This window comes from Littorina saxatilis, linkage group LG5, assembly GCF_037325665.1.
Source record: "Littorina saxatilis isolate snail1 linkage group LG5, US_GU_Lsax_2.0, whole genome shotgun sequence".
In the NCBI taxonomy this organism is placed as follows: Eukaryota; Metazoa; Mollusca; class Gastropoda; order Littorinimorpha; family Littorinidae; genus Littorina; species Littorina saxatilis.
The window spans coordinates 60,301,344-60,322,426 of NC_090249.1; the positions used below are offsets into that span (position 1 = coordinate 60,301,344).

General features: G+C 41.3%; 1 protein-coding gene across 1 annotated transcript in view; it reads right to left on the bottom strand.

Moving 5' to 3' along the window:
- LOC138967609 (nipped-B-like protein A) overlaps window positions 1-21,083 on the bottom strand; it is a gene marked incomplete at its 5' end in the record, with an annotated part of 73,830 nt that extends 52,747 nt beyond the window's left edge. The window contains 13 exon segments of the mRNA XM_070340213.1: window positions 2,812-2,953; window positions 3,152-3,252; window positions 3,681-3,761; window positions 7,692-7,846; window positions 13,366-13,597; window positions 13,916-14,002; window positions 14,451-14,557; window positions 14,952-15,122; window positions 15,642-15,728; window positions 16,045-16,176; window positions 16,730-16,760; window positions 19,023-19,091; window positions 20,868-21,083. Coding sequence (XP_070196314.1) covers window positions 2,812-2,953; window positions 3,152-3,252; window positions 3,681-3,761; window positions 7,692-7,846; window positions 13,366-13,597; window positions 13,916-14,002; window positions 14,451-14,557; window positions 14,952-15,122; window positions 15,642-15,728; window positions 16,045-16,176; window positions 16,730-16,760; window positions 19,023-19,091; window positions 20,868-21,083 — 1,611 coding nt within the window.

Consider the following 21,083-nt stretch of genomic DNA (forward strand, 5'->3'; position numbering starts at 1 on the left):
ATTCAGAGTCAGCTGATCATACCCTCGCCCTCCCAAAGTGATTCCTTTTTTGCGGCAGTCTGTCACAAGGTTGCAAAGCGCTGTCCCAAGACGCTTGGAAACGTGATTGATGCACTCTTCTTTTTCGATGGTCACTTGATCTCCATAAGGCTTTATTTTGGAAAGTTCCTGGAAGGTTTTTGTGTCCCCGTCTGACAGCATAACTGTGTATCGCAGATTGTGCCGCGACACTGACCTGCCCCACAGAACCCGAGCCGCCTTGACTTCCATCATGTCACTGGAACCTAAAAATAAAACCACCGTTTCAGTCGAAGTCAGCCACTGAATAGCAAACACACAAACACACACACACATGCACGCATGCACAAAGGATAAGGATAAGGATAAGATTTTATATAGTCCATGAGGATAACCTCACAGAAATTCGGGCTGCTTTCTCCCTGGGGAAAGCAAGCTGCCATACAGTATACGGCGCTACCCATTTTTTTCTTCTTTTTCCTGCATGCGTGTATTCATGTTTCCAAGCCCTGAGACTTAATGCCGTGTGAGATGGAATTTTTTTACACTTTATTCCAAGTCACACGGGTATTTGGTGGACATTTTTATCTATGCCTATACAATTTTGCCAGGAAAGACCCTTTTGTCAATCGTGGGATCTTTAACGTGCACACCCCAATGTAGTGTACACGAAGGGACCTCGGTTTTTCGTCTCATCCGAAAGACTAGCACTTGAACCCACCACCTAGGTTAGGAAAGGGGGGAGAAAATTGCGGCCTGACCCAGGCCTGAACACGCAACCTCTCGCTTCCGAGCGCAAGTGCGTTACCACTCAGCCACCCAGTTCTCCACACACACATAAGACAATCAGCCACATATCTACCAACATAGACGCTATTATTATTTTTGTTCAGTAAATGTATTACTATGCATGGATCAATACCCAAACACACACACACACACACGCATGCACAAACACACACACACACACAAGGCAATCAGCCACAGATCTACCAACATAGACGCTATCATTGTTTTTGTTCAGTACATGTATTACTATGCATGGATCAATACCCAAACACACACACACACACACACACACACACACACACACATACACACACACACGTACACATAGACAGCGCACACAAAAACACTGACACACATATTCACAAACACTTACAGATCTATGTAAAATTCAAACAAAACACACTATCATCCCATTTCAACAACCGTCTACACAAACGCATCATACACACATATTGTTTAGATCTACACACTCACCTGCAAAATTCTTGTCACAGATGTCCATATGTTTTACCAGTCAGGCAGCATATTCCAGGGGTTTCTCCTGGAGAAGTTTGTTTCCAGTTGTCTGGCAAACATGGCAGTAGTTGCACCTAACATGAGCGTCTAAGCAAATGCCAGTCAGCACGTCTACAACACACCCTATTCCAATGTGGGACGAGTGCCCCCTGGTCAGCCATGATCCCTCGTAGCTTACACTGATGTCAAGAACATCACCATCAGACAGTGTAATTCCATTATGCGTTGCGTGTATCTGTCTGACCTGACCGACAGCCTCACTGAATACTTTCTCCTCCAGTACATCAAGTCGTTGATAGAGTTTATCAGCTTTCTTCTGGAAGGTTTTGTGATGCATGCCTACCAAATCTAAACTTTCACAAAATTTGTTAAATTGTTGAGCACCTAGCCCACATACCAAGGATGAATAAATGGCTTGCCTGTTGAGACCATAATCCGTTTGACCGCTTTCTTTGGAAGCAAGGTATCCAGCGGTACCTGGAACAACGTCCTCACACATTGAACAAGAGACATGCGCGTACACTGCCAGGCCGTGTCCCTGTTTTGAGTCTGGGCATAGTGACAGCGTTGGCTTTTTACATTGTGGACAACAAAGTTTGTTTACAATACCATCAAAGGTTTCCAAATCAACAAGACATCTCCTTGTTTGGGAAGCCTCTGGACCTGGCGCTTTTGACGCGGTGACTGCTGTGTATGTGTTCGTCTTGAATTGTGTTCGCGTCAAGCCGCCAAGAACACACTCTTCTGACGCCGAATTTGATCTGCATGCCACAGCGGTCGATCCAATTTTTGTGCGCTTTGTCACCGATTGAGTTTTAGTTGTTCTCTTGTCTCTGCAACTCTTCAGTTGTTGTCTTCTCGTACACTTGCCTTTATGATGTGTTTTTCGGAGCGTTAATCTTTTCACACGAGCCATTTTTCTAAGCCAACTCAGTCGAAAACTAAACGTGGTCAGCAGACGACTTTTAAAACGCGAAAAGCCACGCGAGCCTATCTGACCAACCGTGGCCAGGGATATACGTCATACCACCTTATATGGAAAGTGTGTGGTTTGCTTGTTGGAAAAATAGGGGGGTTTCCGCAGGAGCATCCATATTTAACCGAAAATAACCGCCGAATGACACAGGGGAGAGAACTGCTGTTCAAACGGTATACGACGTTCCCGCGTTGGGCGAGCAGAAATGTCCGTTGTCAAGGATTGAAAATCGTAATTTTTATCGAAACAGTGAATAAAAAGACGGAAAATTCGCCGGGTTGGTACAATGAAATATATTTTTAGAGACTTTGATGAATTTGTATAGTGTAATCATATGCATGTCATGAAAGTAGACAGATTGAAAGGTGCAAAACTGCCAACAACTCAAAATGGCTGTGTAAGTCCCATCACTCTAAATTCAGTGGCGCACTTCGCCTTAAAGCCAGCGGCCCCCACCTATTGAGTCATTTCCCCGCCCCAGAATGCGAGAGAGTTCAGTTAGAGACACCTACTTTTTGCTGCCTCTTTGAATCTGATTCCTCTGTGGGTGATGGAGGTCTGGAGGACGCGTCTTCACTGGGCAGCTTGACCACACACTGTATCAACTGCAAGGCCAGCGCCGTCACCATCTGTATGGACTCTTCAGAGTTCAGCCTGCACACAGTATACACAAAATGTCATCAAACGCTCAACATAGCTAGCATGTATATATGTTTAATGAAAACTATACGCATGAAACACACAGCGTGAGCATTCACCAAAGGCTATTGATTTTGGATTTCAGTGAGTATCACAACTACACACCATACACTGTAAACTCAAACAAAGAAGAAGAAAACAACTGCCGCTTACCTGAAGTTGCGGAGATTGCGTTTGCTGGAGGGAAGTCGGGCTAAACTGGCGAAGATGTCTTCTAAAATGAGCTGCCTGTGTTTGTCGTAGCGTGAAAAAATCTGCACAAGTAAAAGAAATACTAGTTAGAAACTCATGAAGCAATCTTAATTATTTCTCTTCACACATCAACAAGCCGGATTTTTTTAACCACCAAAATTACCCCTCTTTTGATTCAATGAGACCTCAAGCATATGATCTTACAAGCCTCAACCACCATTACCTACAGTCGACGCGCAGTGATACATATGCCCTTTGACCTTTTCTACAATAGACGGGGGTATCCTGGACTAAAAATAGAATACGGGTTTGTGGGACAGCTGTAGCCAAAGGTACACATGACATCCCTCATAGGATGTGACGATCACGACATCGTTGTCCCCCTCCTCCCTTGTCGCTTGCAATAGACTGGGGACAAGTATACACAATTATTCACAGTTTACAGTGGTGACAAAATAGACACAATTATAATAGAGAAGAGGATACTCACTGTTGTGACCAGCTTCATGGCGTTCAGCTGCAGTTCACTGATGTTCTCCACAAAGAATGCAGACACTCCAACAGACGACATCTGAAACATCATCAATGTTCATACTTACACAATCAAATAACAAGAATTGTAGGTTATTGGAACGTTTAATTATTGACAAAATCAAATGTTACATTTACAGTACATTGACCCAGTGGTCTTTTGAAGTAGACATACAGACAAACACTTACGGTACAAATAATGAACATATCTCAAAGGCAAGGTAATCTTACAACATTGCATATTGCAGGAAAAGGATGAATGACTACTCCAAAGTTATATTAAAATAAAAAACGCTCGCGCTGGACCCAAGTACTCTTCAGACTGGTTCGCTCCCCCAGTATGAAAGTTTTTGTCTTGTGCACGTTTAAGACCAAGTGATTGCTCTGTGTGAATTACAGGCATTCCCTTTGCTATATAAATACATTGCATGCGAGCCGAGGATGTGCTTTACAAACAAACACATATGATGTTGTGACAAAAGGTCGTGGCAAAAAGAGTAGAAAAATCAAAAATCAAAAAATATTTTTTGACACAAGTGCATTTTTATGCTGAATGTTTCATATTTTCATTACATAAAATAAAATAGGAAAAGATAGTTTGGTCAGCGGGTTCTGTAGAATAAGCATATTTTGTTAACAATCTGACAGATGTTGGTCGTGATGCTGGACATACCATTTGATTGATTTACCTCCATAAATGAAACTTCTGCAATCCAAATACCTTTTATAAATCAAAAGAAAGTACAACACCAGTGAATTACATGCAAACAATTCCAAAACCAACTTACATTATTTATTTTTTATACATGATGTTTTGTCCAACATCACGACCGACATAAACATCACGTTTCCGTTTGATGTGTTTACAAAATAAATGACAAAAGAACACTTCTGTCAGTTAAAATCAAGGATATGTAATTCCTTTTACATAAAAACACACACAAAAGAGCTCACAAACTTCAAATTACCATGATCATGGCACTTTTTGAGTCGGTTGTGATGATTAGGCGATGGACAAACTTGATGCTTGTCATTTCATTTTCAACAAAAGAGAATACAAAAAACAATTTTGGGGGGCTATTACCTTTACTACTACAGATCTAGTATTTGCAAAAAAACATAAAGGGGACTGGAAGAGCCTTTGTTACGATGACTGTGCTTAATCTTATGGTCGGTTGTGATGACATAGCGATGGACAAACAAAATTAAACATAACACTTAAAGTTAAAACTAAAAGACAGACAACTCTTTTTCTGTCTTATTTTGCATTCTCTCTCTCTCTCCATATATAATACTAATAATATGCAAAACAAAACCCATAAAGAGGACTGGAAGAGCCTTTGGTTTATGGCTTAGCATGTTATCGTAGCGAACGTTCGCAAGCTCTTTCCTCTGTGCAACTCACGACAGGCCTGGAAAAAGTCATAATTAATTTGTAGCTTAAGTTAAATAAACTGAAAATGGGAAAATGCTGTAGAGTGGGAAAGCATCTTAAATGCACCTTCATCAGCGATGATCAGGACTCTGCAGTAATCTGGACTACAACATAAATTGTTTAGGCTACGTTAATTCAAAAACGTTAATTCAATATAAGTTATAAGCCCATAACTATAGCTTATGTAACTCTGTAAGCAAGCACACACACACACATACACACACACACACAGAGCCTGCACTGACAGTGACACCCAACATTTTTTTTTTTTACTTAAAAGTTAAACTGAGTTTTTAGGCCATGACCTACTGGTAGGCCTACTACAACTAGTGTCGTCTGATAATCAATTGACAACTGACCTACTTCTTTACTACTACTTTAAAAGAAGGGAAAACAGCTTACAACAACAACAAAAATTCCAAAAAATATACCAAAGAAATGTAAGGTAAGTTGGTTATGACAGTGAACATAGCAAGTTTGTCTTCTGGAGAAGTCATCACAACCGACAGTAAACTATGTGTGGATTGGAAATATTCATGCAGAAATTCATTCAGTTGCTTGTCGTCAATAATTAGCTGCTGTACAAAACATCGAACGAACATTTTCAAATTGTTTGCTTTCTCGAAACAGCCGTGAATTACATTTCGTATGTCGGTCATGTTCGGTTGTGACTTTGGACATACAAAATAATTTGTCCTCTCTCAGCTTTTTACCTATCGCACTCATTCGATGAGCGCGAACAACAAACAGAGAGCAGTGTGTCGTATTTTGATGCGCTCTGTTTCGTTTGAATAACATGCAAATTCGAAATGAGTTCAATGAAAAATTATTTCTAACAGATTGTTTGTCGGTTGTGATGTAGATGTCGGTTGTGACGTCAACTTGTAATTCAGAAAATACGGACAAACGAAGCTCTTTTACCTTCCCTTCTTCGACGCGCCATTTCCAAGAAAAACAAGCCTCGGTTTGAAATCAGTTGGGAGCGATGCTATTAAAACGTACGATCGGAAGTCAACGGAGAGTGTCAGTTGTTGAAAAATTCGTGATTGTTTGGTTGTGACGTCCGGACAAATGATTCGATGCTTAGCAAATTATTCGGCATATCTCTGTCATGTTTGTAAATTTCAAATGCCCAGCGATCTCAACTAATACATTAATTCTTTTTGTGTTCTGGAAACTGCAAAAGTTCGGACCGGAGCATAGATGATACATACACACGATGTCAAAACATCGTTGTCACTTCGGACAAACATCGTCACAACCAACAACCTGAAGTTAATTTCTCCGTTTCTAATTAAATATTTTTATATAGAAGCAGGTTTGTTTACACACATATTGATTTATTATTCTTATTTCCAGATTTACAATGCAGTTTGGTTTTGTGCATTAAAAAGAGTGTTCTGGGTTGATAACAAAAGTATGAGTTCATACTTATTGGTTTCGGCGGGAAAATTTTTCGCAGTTTTTCACTTTCATCGTAGATTTAATTCACAAAGCTGTTGTTAAAACACACAATTTTATCGTAGGTATCTCTTCATCCTATTTTCAATCCAACAAACAAACACAGACACCTACATGTTTTTGATAATGTTGTTTAATTGCTAACAAACACACATGGGGTCTGGAGCACGACCTTTTGTCACAACATCATATACACACTCATACACACACAAACTCATGCACACACACACACACACACACACACACACACACACACACACACACACACACACTCTCTCTCCCTCACTTTCTCTCTTCCTTACACACACACACACACACGAGTACAGACTCATGCACGCGCACACACACACACACACTCACACACAAACACACACATACATACACACACACACAAACAGTAACACTAACACATGTGCACAAAATCTTGAACACACACACACACCGCGCGAGAGAAAAAAGACAAGAGGTATGAAGCCGGCTGGCTTCCCTTCGCTCGTTCATAAAATTAGATCGCGCAGCACGCGAACTCAGTGGCACACGCAGCGTGCTCAGGCCCAGTGACGCTGTTCTATTAGCCGAACAGCAGTTCTATCCCACCGCGAATTGCGCCCACCGCCAAGAGTCGTTTTTGTGGATTATTTCGCATTTAGGTCCCAGGTAACATTAGGAAGTTTTAATACGATCAATCGGACCTATTATCAAGTTAGTGTATCAACTTTTGAACGAACTGCGCCCAGTAGTTTCCCAGCAATAAGCTGTTAAGTCGAGACAGACAGACAGACACACAATTAATGTCTGTTGGACCCTAGTACTGCGTACTCGGGGACATGTGTATGCAGTTATTCCTTTTCTGTTTGGAGAGAGAAAAAGAAAGCAAGAGAGAGAGAAATAAAAGATAAATAAAGAGAGTGAGAGAGCGAGAGTGAGAGAGCGAGAGAGAGAAAAAGAGAAAAAGAGAGAAAGAGAGAGAGAGAGAGAGAGAGAGAGAGAGAAAGAGAGAGAGAGAGAGAGAGAGAGAGAGAGAGAGAGAGAGAGAGAGAGAGAGAGCGAATGAGAGAGAGAGAGAGATTGTACCTGCAGAATGATGGTGTCAGTCATCTCCTGGATGCAGAGAAGCTCGGCGAACCAGTTGACCATCTCGCACATCTTGTTGTACACGTTGATGCTGGACTTGTGCTTCACCGTGGACGCCCGCGCTCGCTTGGCTTTCAGGCTGCCATGGTAACCGTCTGAGAGAGAATGTCACACACTACATAGTCACGTCAGTCACAAGGCAGGTGAAGATATACTTATATCAGCATGTAACAGATGCAATACTGAATCTAATACTTGCAACAACTCCGCACAGAGAATTTTGAATGTACCTTCTATGTTGTACTTATAAAAACCTTCTTATTCAAATAGAATCAATAAAACAATGAACCTCCCAGAGAATGACTTGAACATAACTTGCAATGAAGTAATGTCTTTGAAATCAATTATAATGTAAACTCAAGCCGTACATGTATACCAAAGAGTAAGTCTCTACCATTCAACTGTAATAAATTGTTAAAAGAAAAAGAAGAAAAAAAAGCATCTCTGCCAGGTTGAAAATATGGTAAATGGAGCATCATTTGGTTATCATTTTTATTTCTTAAATTTTCATATTTTCATTGGCAAAGTGTCTTATTCATGGGTGGGAGCCCAAAATGTTGCCAGGACTGAACATTTTGGAAGGCTGGGGTCCAAAGGCCGCTAAGGATCCGCCGGGGTGCAGGGGCAGCGCCCTTGCTGGGGGGGTCTAGGGGGGCAGCGCCCCCCAGCCGAAAATGAATTTGAGCATTTTAGGGAGGGTTTAGGTTGCCTTTCCCCGACTTGTAAATTTTAGAACAAACAAGCTTTTTGGAGATGCATAATATATACATCTTGTAAACTTGAAGGTTTTTGTAACTGACCAGCTGAAAATTAATTTTAGCATTTCATGAGGGGGCTATTTGAGCCTCTGCTGGCTTTAAAACTGATAACAGCAAACAAACAACAAATGGGGGAGGAGAGAATGCACAAAATCAAAAACCTCTATACTTGAAGATGTTTGGTTGTATCACTCTTGCCAGGAGGTCTACAAAAACAAGTGGTAAACACATTTCAAGAAGGGCTTTTAGAAGCTCCTATAAGCTTAAACAAAATCTTAAAATTGGAGATGCACAAAAGTAAAAAATCTTGTAAACTTGAAGGTTTTTGTAACTAACCAGCTGAAAGTGAATTTTTTAGCAATTCAAGAGTTGCTATTCAAGCCTCTCCTGGCTTTAAAACTGAAAACAGTACACACTTTTTTTTTGTGGGGTGGGGTGTGGGGGGGGGGGATGAATGCACAAAATCAAAAACCTCTATACTTGAAGGTGTTTGGTTGCATCACTCTTGCTAGGGGGTCTACACAAACAAGTGGTCACCAAATTTCAAGAAGGGCTTTAGAAGCGGCTTTAAACAAAAACTTAAAATTGGAGATGCACATAATTAAAAAATCTTGTAAACTAGATGCACATAATTAAAAAATCTTGTAAACTTGAAGGTATTTGATTTCATCACCTACTTTTGTCTTTGTAACAAATGTTTACTGCATTAAAGGAAAATCGCCATGCAAACAAAGCAAATAACAGTCACCTCCCTTGTACTACACATCTTTACTTGTAGCTTATGATTTTATAATTGCAGGTGGTATATTCTCAAATAATTGTTGAACAATAGCTTGAACCAAATGAGAAACAAGTTTCAAGTCAGTTTGTTTCAATTCAACACCTTCAAAACTGCTCAGGTTATAAAAGAAGGTTTAGACAAAAACAGAAACCACCAGAGTTATATCCCTTGCTAATGCTAAACAGTCTTCTGATGCTGCTTTTCAATTCATCATTAATTTCAGGAGTTATATTCTAAAATCATGGTTGAATCATAGCTTGAATTAAAAGAGAAATATGTTTAAATAGAAAATTTTTAATTAAATTTTGATTTAATATAATATACTTACCCAATTCTTATGAATGCATTGACTTTAGTCCCACATGCTAGATGTCGAAAAAACCACTCAAATTACCTGCCCTTAGTAGGGTGGTAACCAAGCTAAAAGCGACGCCATAGCCGTTGCTATGGCCTGACCTTGCTCGGTTACCCATAACCCCCTGCGCACCACGTGAGCGCCAGCATCCGTAATAATCATTCGAGACTATTAATCAAACAAAACACCCCAAGGACATAATCCAGCGGGGATGGATGGGAGGGTATTAACTATAAGAATTGGGTAAGTATATTATATTAAATCAAAATCTAATTAAAAATTTTCCATTTAATTACATATTCTTACTCCAATTCTTATGAATGCAGATTCCTCCTAAAGGTGGAGGGAACCTACTTATATCCTTGTAAGAACCTGCCCTGCAGCAACTAAAGCCAGTAAAGAACTGGAGCCGTCTAGCCGCGTGCAGGAGATATCCCAAAGATAGAAACCGATGAAACAACGTCTGATCTCCAGTAAGCCGTTTGCACAGCTTCGCCTAGGCGACCAGAACGCAACACGGCACTAAAGGAAGCACAAAATCTGTACCCGAGCTGTTGGCAAACTTCACATAGGCGAGAGGAACACCACCAGCCAGAGAAGAACACCAGACTCTGGACTCCCTAACGCCTGAAAAGGAATAGAGGGAGGACTGAACGCCCCCCCCACCCTGTTCAAAACGCACCACTCATAGGACTGTCCTATGAATGTAGCAGAGCCTCTAGAGAGAGACAAATAAAAGATGTCTCTTTCGCCCCATTGTAAAGAAATAAGAACCTGAGCTAAAGCTCGTGGTTCCAAAAGACAGTAAAGTCAAAAAGGGATTTAAAAAGTCTAACCAGACAGTTAGAAAATCCGAATCTCCCGGAGCGAGAATCCTCCCGAGAGGAGGGAATCAAACACCAGAGGATATTGACCAGGTTTCCGAAACCCCAAAACCTGGCCAAAAACCGTGAACAAACGGAACCAAAAGTCCTAAGGCTACATCCTCTGGCAAACCCCCAAAACGCATGCGCCTCACTGCCCTACAGGGCTGAGGCCCAGAGTAAGTAGAACAAAGTCCAACGCGCTAAACAAGGGGGAGCCTCTAAACCTCGTAAAACAAGGTCCTTTGATCATGCCCACAAGAGCGCCATGAGCAACAGAAGAGAGGCCTAATTGTTTCAAAACAGCTGAGATAGCCGAGACGCCGGAACCTCAAAGAAGAGGCCCAGCTGCCCAAAGCCAAAAACTGAAACAGAGGTGAAAAACCACCTGGCTTGAGAGAGGGGCGCTAAGGAGATGCACCCCCGCTCTATATCCCCAATTGGCCAAGGAGGCCAAAAAAGGAGCATACACAGATAAAGTGGAGGAAATAAATATATGCTTCATGCCCAAAGACCAGAGTCAGAACCCATGATCTAAAACACAAACAGCACGCCTCCAGACCCGTAAACAGATGGGCCAACTCCTGTGCAAGCCCTGAGAGTACCTGTTAAGCGAGTCGGCCAGATCGCAGAGCTGGCCGGGGAGATATTCCCCTGAGAAAATGATTTAGTGTGAAACCCCAATCAGAATCCCTTAAACTCTGTCTGACAGGGAGTGAGAACTTGCTCCTCCCAGCTAGTCAACATAAGAAGCAACAGAAGAATTGCCCGAATGCAACAGGACATGCCTGTAAATAGTCCAAAAGAAAGGCTAGTAGACTAAGAGCTACTGCTCCTAACCCCAGGCAAAAGAGAAGCCCAAGGAGTTGCGTCTACGTCACAGCCTCAAGACTGCGATTGCCAGTGCAGGCCCCATCCAGACGAAAACGCATCCATAAAGCGGTCTAAGTCCGGGGGGAAACAAAGCTAGGGAAAAAAAACCCTGAGCGATCCAAAAGGATTCCAGCCACCTTCCCGCGTGGAGGAACCCACTCTGGAGGAGGACCCTCATGTCCCAGACCTGTGAGGCCGAATTGAATTTCATGCGCACGATAAAGATCCCATGATGGGCGCAGTGGCGTGGTGGTAAGACGTCGGCCTCCTAATTGGGAGGTCGTGAGTTCGAATCCCGGTCGCTGCCGCCTGGTGGGTTAAGAGTGGAGATTTTTCTGATCTCCCAGGTCAACTTATGTGCAGACCTGCTAGTGACTTCACCCCCTTCGTGTGTACACGCAAGCACAAGACCAAGTGCGCACGGAAAAGATCCTGTAATCCATGTCAGTGTTCGGTGGGTTATGGAAACACGAAAATACCCAGCATGCCTACCCAACAAAAACGGAGTGAAGCTGACTATGCTCTCAGAGTAAAGTGTGGGGAACCCAAATGGGCAAACGAGCTCACACGTCACCAGAATTTCTGGAACGCTGAAGAACAAGAACAAGAATACATGCATGCAAAAATATGAAGCCCGGGTGTCCGTTCGGCCAACAGCCAATAAAGTAACCATTTCAGCACTGACCCAAGACGACCCAACCCGGTCCCTATCCCATTTCAGTTCTCCTCTAGCAGCCGGCAGCCAGCTGTCTACATCCCCCACCACCCCTCCCCCTCCCTCCCCCCCTGCATTTTGATTTTTCATACAAAGCCGGGTTTTCCCGTGTAACATGCCCCTAATGGCTTTGCCGTGAGGGCGTAAAACTTGATGCCACATTCTATGACGGCTTACTAGTGCCAAAACCTAGGGTTAACAGTGTTAATTACTAATTTTCATTTTTGCCTCATTTTCGGTCACAGTAGTCGGATTTTAAGAGTCTGCACTGAGAGGCTTCAACGTGCGGCAAACATCACTCTCACACAATTTCTGAAATATCTTTTAATAGAAGGCCTTATCGAGCAAGTTATCCGACGGGAAGATGCATATCACAGTTTTCTGCAATAGCGCTTTCCTTAAACGTTGTTTTGGGTATCTTAGAAAACAATAATCGACCCCGAAAACTTTCGAATCGAAGCTGTTCGTAGCAGACGGACTTTTGATCGGCTGTGGTCTCACACTTTCACAGATATCTTTCAATAAAATTCCTTATTCGACAAGTTGTCGGGCAGACAGCCGTACCTCATATTTGTTTCCACTACCACACTCATAAATTTGCTTTGTAGTGTATTAGTGAAGGACAATCGATCCGAAAATGTTCGAACCGAGAGAGGAAAAATGGCGGCCGGCCGGACATGTGCTAAAGGTCCGACCACTAGCAGACGGATCTCTTCGGTCGAGACTCACACACTTTCACAAATATCTTTCGATAGAATTCGTTATTCAACAAGTTGTCGGACAGACAGTTGTATGTCACGGTTATCTACACATGCGCTCAGCTCTCATTGTTAATTTGCATCAGATTAAAGAACTATGGACCAGAAAGGTTTCGAATCGAAGGATGTTTCGCTCTGGCCGGCGTAACAGTCGCGCATGCGCATTGAGCCCCCACAGTCACGAGGCACATCAAAATTAGTAATTAATGCGTGAAAATGACTAATTTTTAGTTTTGGCACAAGTAAGCCGTCAGGAAGCGAGCCAAAACTGAAAATTAGACATTAACACTTAAAAATTAGTTATCAACACGTGAAAATTAGTAATTAAAAACTTAGTAAAAAACTTTTTTTTAAATTTTTATTTTTAGGTAAAAAAAAAATTTTAAAAATCCAAAATTCTTCCTGGGACGGAAATCCGTCAGGGATGGAAGAAATCCCACCCCTGCTATTTCCAGACGCTCACGTGTAAAACATAGGGAATTAGGAGTTAGCATGCTCCGTGCTGCCCTACCTTTTGCCCCTGGATCCACCCTGTACACGGGGTCAAACTCCGGGTAGATAGTGTTCTGCAGCTGGAACTTGGCGTACAGGATCATGCGCTCGATCACGTCCTCTAGGTACGCCATCTTGTGCATGGACACGGAGGTCATGACCGACAGGCAGGTCAAGGACGCGTCCATACTGCGAATCACTCGCTCCATCGTCACCTCTCGCCACAACCGCGACTCCTCTTCATCTTCATCCTGAAAGACAATCATTGATGTTACCTATGTGACCTGGGATCTATCCGCCTAACCCTTTGTCATCTTCATCCTGAGAGCCAATGACTGAAGTTAGTTATCTGATCTGGAATCTATCCACCAACACGTGTAGAAAGATTGCCTCACTAAAAGCAAGAGTATTAACTCTTTCACAACTCGTACAAACATGACAAGAGTTTATTTCAAAAATTCGTCTATTTTTACCTCCCTTTTATTTGACTTGGGTCTACATGACCGACTGCTCATCAAAGAAAAACTTCAACTCTATGTGTTGAGTAAAGACAAAGGACTGGCACAAACCTGGTTGACAAATGGTGTGACTTTGGTTCCGTCCCTGATGTTCCATGACAAGATGGTCATCAACCGTACCAGCTTGCTGGGAGGTATCTGCACAGGTATAACACAACATACAGGAATGCATTTTTCTCTCCAGACTCCACAGTCTAGGTATCTACACAAATAACACACAATCACATACAGGAATGAATTTGTTGATCTCCACCATCAACAATCTAGGCGTCTACACAAATATCACACAACGGCATATAGGAATGCATTTTTCTCTCAAACTCGACCGTCTAGGTGTCCACACAAATATCACACATAGACATACATGAGTGCATTTTTCCCCTTCGCGCTCAACAGTCCACTGATATCATCAAAGTAATCAACAAGAAATCTAACAAAACTATTATATTTTTACAACAAAAACGCTAATAATAGTAACGAATATCTGTTGAAAGATACAGAAAAATGTTGCCAAACAGAATTATACACAGCAAAGCGTATTAACATTCTCCACATGTAGAACAACGAGAGAAAAAAGCTCCAATACCTGGCTCATAACATTCATGGATTTCAGTTTGGCAGACTCTCCGCACAAGTCACCCATGATGCCCTTGGCGACCAGAAGCTCCGGCGGACACTCAACATCTTCGTCATCTGCAAGTAACAATACAAAGCAATGTTACCCACACTTGTTTGTCACCGGTCAGCCAAAGCAACACTACAACGTTGCACGTTGTTACCAGTATAGCGCCACAGTAATGACAAAAAACGAATTTGATCCATTCTCACAAAACAGCAACACTTGACCTATCAATCCCATTCACAAGAAGATGTCAAAAATCATATTACAGTAGAACGCCCTTTTTAAAACCTCACAAAACCTGAAAAAGTAGGTATTAAAAAGCAGGAATTGTGAAAATGGAGGTAAATTTGAGAGATGTTAACAAGAGAAAATGGGAAAAGGCAAGGTTTTAACAAGGGGTGAGTCTTGAATTGGGGGTCTTTCAAGGAGGGTTCCACTGTACATACCAAAGCAGAGACAACTCACTGATATCCAGGGCGGTCAGGTCAGCGTCCTCCGCCGTGTCAAAGACGTATTCCATGCAGCTGGTGAACTTCTTGAAGGTGGGGCTGTCCATCAGCTCCTCACTGCTGAGCGTGGGCACCATGCTGCGTCGCTGTCGCTGCCGCTGCTTCTCCTTCTTCCTCTTCCGCGCCACTGGAAGGCACAAACAGCTTAACACAATCTCTCTTTAGGCCAACAATAAAAAGTTCCTTGATTCTGATTCCCTGACTGACCCTATTTTTCCTCCTGAACCTCAACTCTTTAGACCTTTCAAACAGTATTTTTTTTTACTAAAGAGGACAATTTTAATTGGGGGGGGCTTATCACAGCCATTTACCACTTACTGGTCACTTATCTTAAAGAATCAACATTAGAAAGGTTATGAAAACTCTGCATGAACATTTTAAAAGCACCATTAGCATGGGAATGTAATTTTTCTTCCGTTCAAATCTTGATTTTTTTCCCTTTCCACCCTGCTGCCTTACCAGGATGCTTCTCAACCTTTCCATAACTAAGGCAACAGAGATGCATTTGGAATTGGTGTTACAAACCAGAAATATAGAAAGGCAACACTAAAGGTAACACAATAAATAACTCTATCAACTTTCGATTATCTTTCACATTTCTGGTACTGCAGGGTAGCAACTCAATCTAAACTGAACCAATACTCACAGTATGTTTCTTCATCTTCTTCCTCCATTTCAACAAACTCTGATGACTCTTCGTCACTCTCCTCAAAATACTGACTTTTCCTCTTGCCTGAAAACATAAACAAATCCATGACTAACCCTAAACAGAACCTCATAACAACACCTATCTAATTGATCATTTTAATAGTTGAAGTCTTAGAAACAATTATGCCAGACTAGAATTCTAATTGCACAGTAAATAAACAATGGATTCTGGAAAATATCTCATGAAGAGTCTAAGCACCTTTATCTCACAATAATCATACCATGGGAAACAACAACAAATCTTCACTTTAAATCTGTTTTGCTGGTTTGGCAAATATAGTTAACTTGCACAGACTGCTATTGTAATTCAATGAAATCGTGGACAAAAAAATGAGACTGACCTCCCCTTCCCCTGTCTGCCCTCCTTTTTGGTGCCTGGAATGACATGCTGCCTGCCTCCGCCATGATGCTGTAGCCAGGTTCGTCACGGGAACGCTTCCGCTTCCGAGATTCATTATCACAGACTGCTTTCACTGAAAAATAACAAACAGAAGCTAGTTAGTTCTCATCTCAGAAAAACAAAAAAGCACAGTACTAGTGTAGGTTACTTAGACAGAGCCTAACTAACCATACAAACAGAAACATTTGTACTTTAAAAAAAAAATTTTAATCCATAAAAGCCAGATAAAACATGTATCTCCGTTACATGACGTGCATCACAGATCATGTTACAGGACTTTCAAATGTGGGTACTACATGTAGTATTCTGAACCAGTGTATATCCAAAAACACAAGTCTTGGCTATTCCAGATTTTGTTGGTACTGCAGTGGTACCTGTGTTGTCTGGCCCCTCCGATGAGAGGACACCTCTTAAAAGGACACATCCTGGGTTCCTTCTGTCTATTATCTGGACCAAAATACACCTGTCAGGACAGGCCACCTGCACTGTAGGGACACTTTTAGCTGGTCCCAAGGTGTCCTTTCATCACAGGTACCACTGTATCTGTATTGTCTTTGGTACTGTGCAATGTAAATCCCTTAAATACACTCACAGAGTGAGCAAGAAAACAAAGAGTCAGTTGTTACCTGTGCCACCTGAGGCAATTGATTTGAGGGTCTGAAACAAAAGAAACAAAATCTTATAAAACATACACGTCTACTCCAACATCTTATCAAACATACACGTCTACTCCAACATCTTATAAAACATACACGTCTACTCCAACATCTTATAAAACATACACGTCTACTCCAACATCTTATCAAACATACACGTCTACTAAAACATACACGTCTACTCCAACATCTTATCAAACATACACGTCTACTCCAACATCTTATCAAACATACACGTCTACTCCAACATCTTATAAAACATACACGTCTACTCCAACATCTTATCAAACATACACGTCTACTCCAACATCTTATCAAACATACACGTCTACTCCAACATCTTATAAAACATACACGTCTACTCCAACATCTTATAAAACATACACGTCTACTCCAACATCTTATCAAACATACACGTCTACTCCAACATCTTATCAAACATACACGTCTACTCCAACATCTTATCAAACATACACGTCTACTCCAACATCTTATCAAACATACACGTCTACTCCAACATCTTATAAAACATACACGTCTACTCCAACATCTTATAAAACATACACGTCTACTCCAACATCTTATCAAACATACACGTCTACTCCAACATCTTATAAAACATACACGTCTACTCCAACATCTTATAAAACATACACGTCTACTCCAACATCTTATAAAACATACACGTCTACTCCAACATCTTATCAAACATACACGTCTACTCCAAAAAATGATCTTGCAGACACGCATGTAGATAAAAGGCATTTTATAATAATTTAAAAAGTCAATTCATAGCTTACATTAGATCTACAAATTATGCTTTGCAATTCAGAATACAACAGTGTGTTTTAGATTATATTTTCCCCAGATGATCAAGGGACCCTAAAAGCAATGCTAGTGCTACTCACCAAATGCAACGAAATGTTCACCATAGTGAGGAATGATCTCGTCTTTGGTAATCCAAATTGTAATTGTGGCATAGTCATAATGTTTGCAAAATGTAACTAAGGCCAAAAAGAAAACAAAGGTCTGTTTACGGTAACCCGACCGACCCTATTTTTTTCGCGCGACCCTAGACTTTTTTTTGGCATTTGGGAAAAAAAAATAAAATAAAAATCTTTTGGTTTTTTTTGCAAAATAACGTAAAAATAGGGTTTTTTGGGGGAAAAAATAAAAAAAAAAAAATAAAAAATCCCGACCTACCGACCCTATTTTTTTGGCCTATGTTACCGTAAACAGACCTTTTTTTTTTTTTGGCCTAATAATATTGATGAACCATGCTGGGACACAGCGGCAGCAGGCACAAGTACAGGCCCATGAATTAGATTCAGAATATAACTCAGAAATAGAATTAAATTGCATTTCTCTTTTCAGCAGTGCTTTCAACTTTCTCTATAAATATTAGTCATAGAAGCCTGCAAGAACACCATGTCTAAGTGATTTAAATTTGAACACGCATAAAGCTTCTTTCTGTTTCTGTTTATTTTTCTATTCATGTATTAAAATTTCAGTTTTTTGGTTTCAAGCCTGAAAACAAAAATCAACAATGTGCTACCAGACCTGGGAACCCCTGTTTTGTACTTTGAGTATTCTCAAACAAACTTGGTGTTTTTGCAGAAAAATAAGCGTACTTCATACAGCATTTGAACATCCATGATTCAAACATGCTTCACACGCGCCCGTCGCACCATTATTTAAGTTTACCAATACTACATTTAAAACAAATGCTTCTTTCAATGTTTACTGACAAAAACTGTAATCATGTGTCAAAATAGTGGATCAGCTTCGGGATGCGCTCGTGAAGAAAGGTAGTCTGGGAATTTCTCTCGCCGTATTTTTCCCACTGATCATGCTGATCGTATTCTGGACTATCATGCGCAGAAAATACGACGAAATCATATGGGTTCCTAGGTCTCACCAAAAAACATTTCTCATTTTGCTCAGACCTTCCTGGCCAATTTTATTTATTTATTAAGGAGATTTCTATAGCGCATAACTAAAAGCACTATTGGTGGGTCAAGGGAAAAAACATAAACACACAAACCAAAAAATAACAAAACCAATTAAAAATTCTCTTTTACACCCATGCAAAACTTTGTGAACTGGATTGAACCAACATTCCATGCCAAAATGAAGACTGAATCAGGATAAGTTAATTATTTTCATGCTTGTCACTTGTTAAAGAATTTTCAACAAACAAGAACTGATTTAGAAAAAACTCCAGCTGTTCAGCAAAAAAACAGTGGATACTGTTTACCTTTACCTTGCGACCACGTGATAGTGATACTTTATTATTATCTCCTGAATCCTTACAATTTACAGAGGCAATTTTCTGTAAGCATGAAAAAGAAAAACATTCATCACACAAAAACTTTCATACGTTTGATGTGCATTGATATGCCAGCTACGAAAGGAGGCTGCAAGCAACGTTTAGCGATTGCGATTATTAAAAAGTTGTTGACTTGAAGGTAAACCATGCAGTAAAGAGTATACACACTCAGAACTTACAAAATACAGTCCACACATGCACAATGAAACAGAAGACGAACAACGCACACAAAATGAAAGCAGAGCTAGATACAGTTTCCACACACATTGAAGCATTCAGGACTATATGACCCCACCACTTAGTAACAAAATACAGTGCACAATGAAAAAGATCACAACAGTAAAGTGGGACGGGAATATAACAGAACGTGACATTTTGTAGGGACTGTAAATGTACAGACCTGCCTACCCCCCCAAAGGTAAATTAGGGAGATCCTCCAAAGCTGGCCGGGGTCCAGGGGCCTCCAAGGCCCCGGTGGGGTCCAGGGGCAACGCCCTGGTGGGGGGTTCAGGGGGGCGAAGCCCCCCGACCGAAAATGGTTTTAAGGATTTATAAAGTGTATTTTGAGGCCTTTCCTAACACCAAATAAATGGGATATGCCTTTTTGAAAAGCTATGAAAAGTACAATAAAACTATAACAGAGCTTGGTTTTCTTTGAGAAGACAGCTCATATGACTGGCCTGGCAGTTGTAATCACATCTACATCAAGTGATTTGGTCATTGTTTACTTACATTCTCATTCATTTCACTGAAGAAGGGCGTGGCCCGAAAGTCTTTGGAACTTGGTGTTTACTGTGTTTTTTTCTAATTAATCTACATCAAGTGTATGTATTAAGCAATGGCTTGAAAAAGACAGCATGGGACAGGCAGATAAAATATGTGAACATATTTTAGTGACTTTTCACTCCAGGAAAACCCAATTCATACAGATGAAAACAAGGTCATTCAAGAAATATATGACTAGATTTATTTTGCCAGCTCTTGGATTCAAAATGAATACATTTACTCTCAACAGGGCCATATTTCACAGAGAAGAAAAAGTAATACTGATTGGTGCAGGTGAGAACAAACGTAAGGAATTCAATACCGGTGGCAGACGCCGCAATGAGCAAAATGGGGGCCTTTCGTAGACTTCTCCATGTTTTCCAACTTATAGTACTCGTCTTTCCACTTCTGCATGTATTTCTTCGATTTCACTTTCTGCTGATGCTCAAATGGTGCTGTCGATTCGTCGTCTGTCTCATGCAGACGTTTCTCAGCTTCTTTACCCGCCATCGCGACAATCCGCGTCAACAGAGCTTCGCAAGTCAAGCTTAGCGATTGGTCGTTGTATCTGAGTAAACCAATCATAACAGCCGAAGCAAAAACGCTTGGCGGCACCGGAAGCTGTACTCAGCCCAGGCGTCTAAAAGCCCAAACCATGTACAACACGGAACAAATTTCGTTTTTGTTTTTTTACAGGATTCATTGATGAAATCGGGAGAATTCAAAGTCTAATCGGGAGGTCGGAAGTAACAGACATAAATCGGGAGTCTCCCGAATTTTTCGGGAGAGTAGGCAGGTCTGAATGTATTATACTCAAGCACACACACATAATAACAGAACCAAGACAAAACAAGCAGTGAGTGAAGTGACCAAATAAAACCCAGAAATCAACGAAAAGAGCCCCCCCAAAACGGAGTATGGCTGCCTAAATATAGGGGTAAAAACGGTCGTACACGTAAAAGCCGTGGGAGTTTCAGCCATGAACAAAGGAGAAAAAGAATGTAAAGGACTCACTGCAGGATCCAGCATTTCCAGCATGACAACAGGTCCTCTGGGTTTCTTCTGGTTGTGAGACACACTTTCCTGAGGCGTGGAGTGGCTCAGCCTGCCTCTGCTCTCTTGCACAATGTTCTCTAACACTACCCGTGGTTCAGCCATGGCAACACGAGCACCTAACAACCCAGCACCACCATCGCGACTCTGCGCCGCACTGTCTCTGTCCGTGGCGTG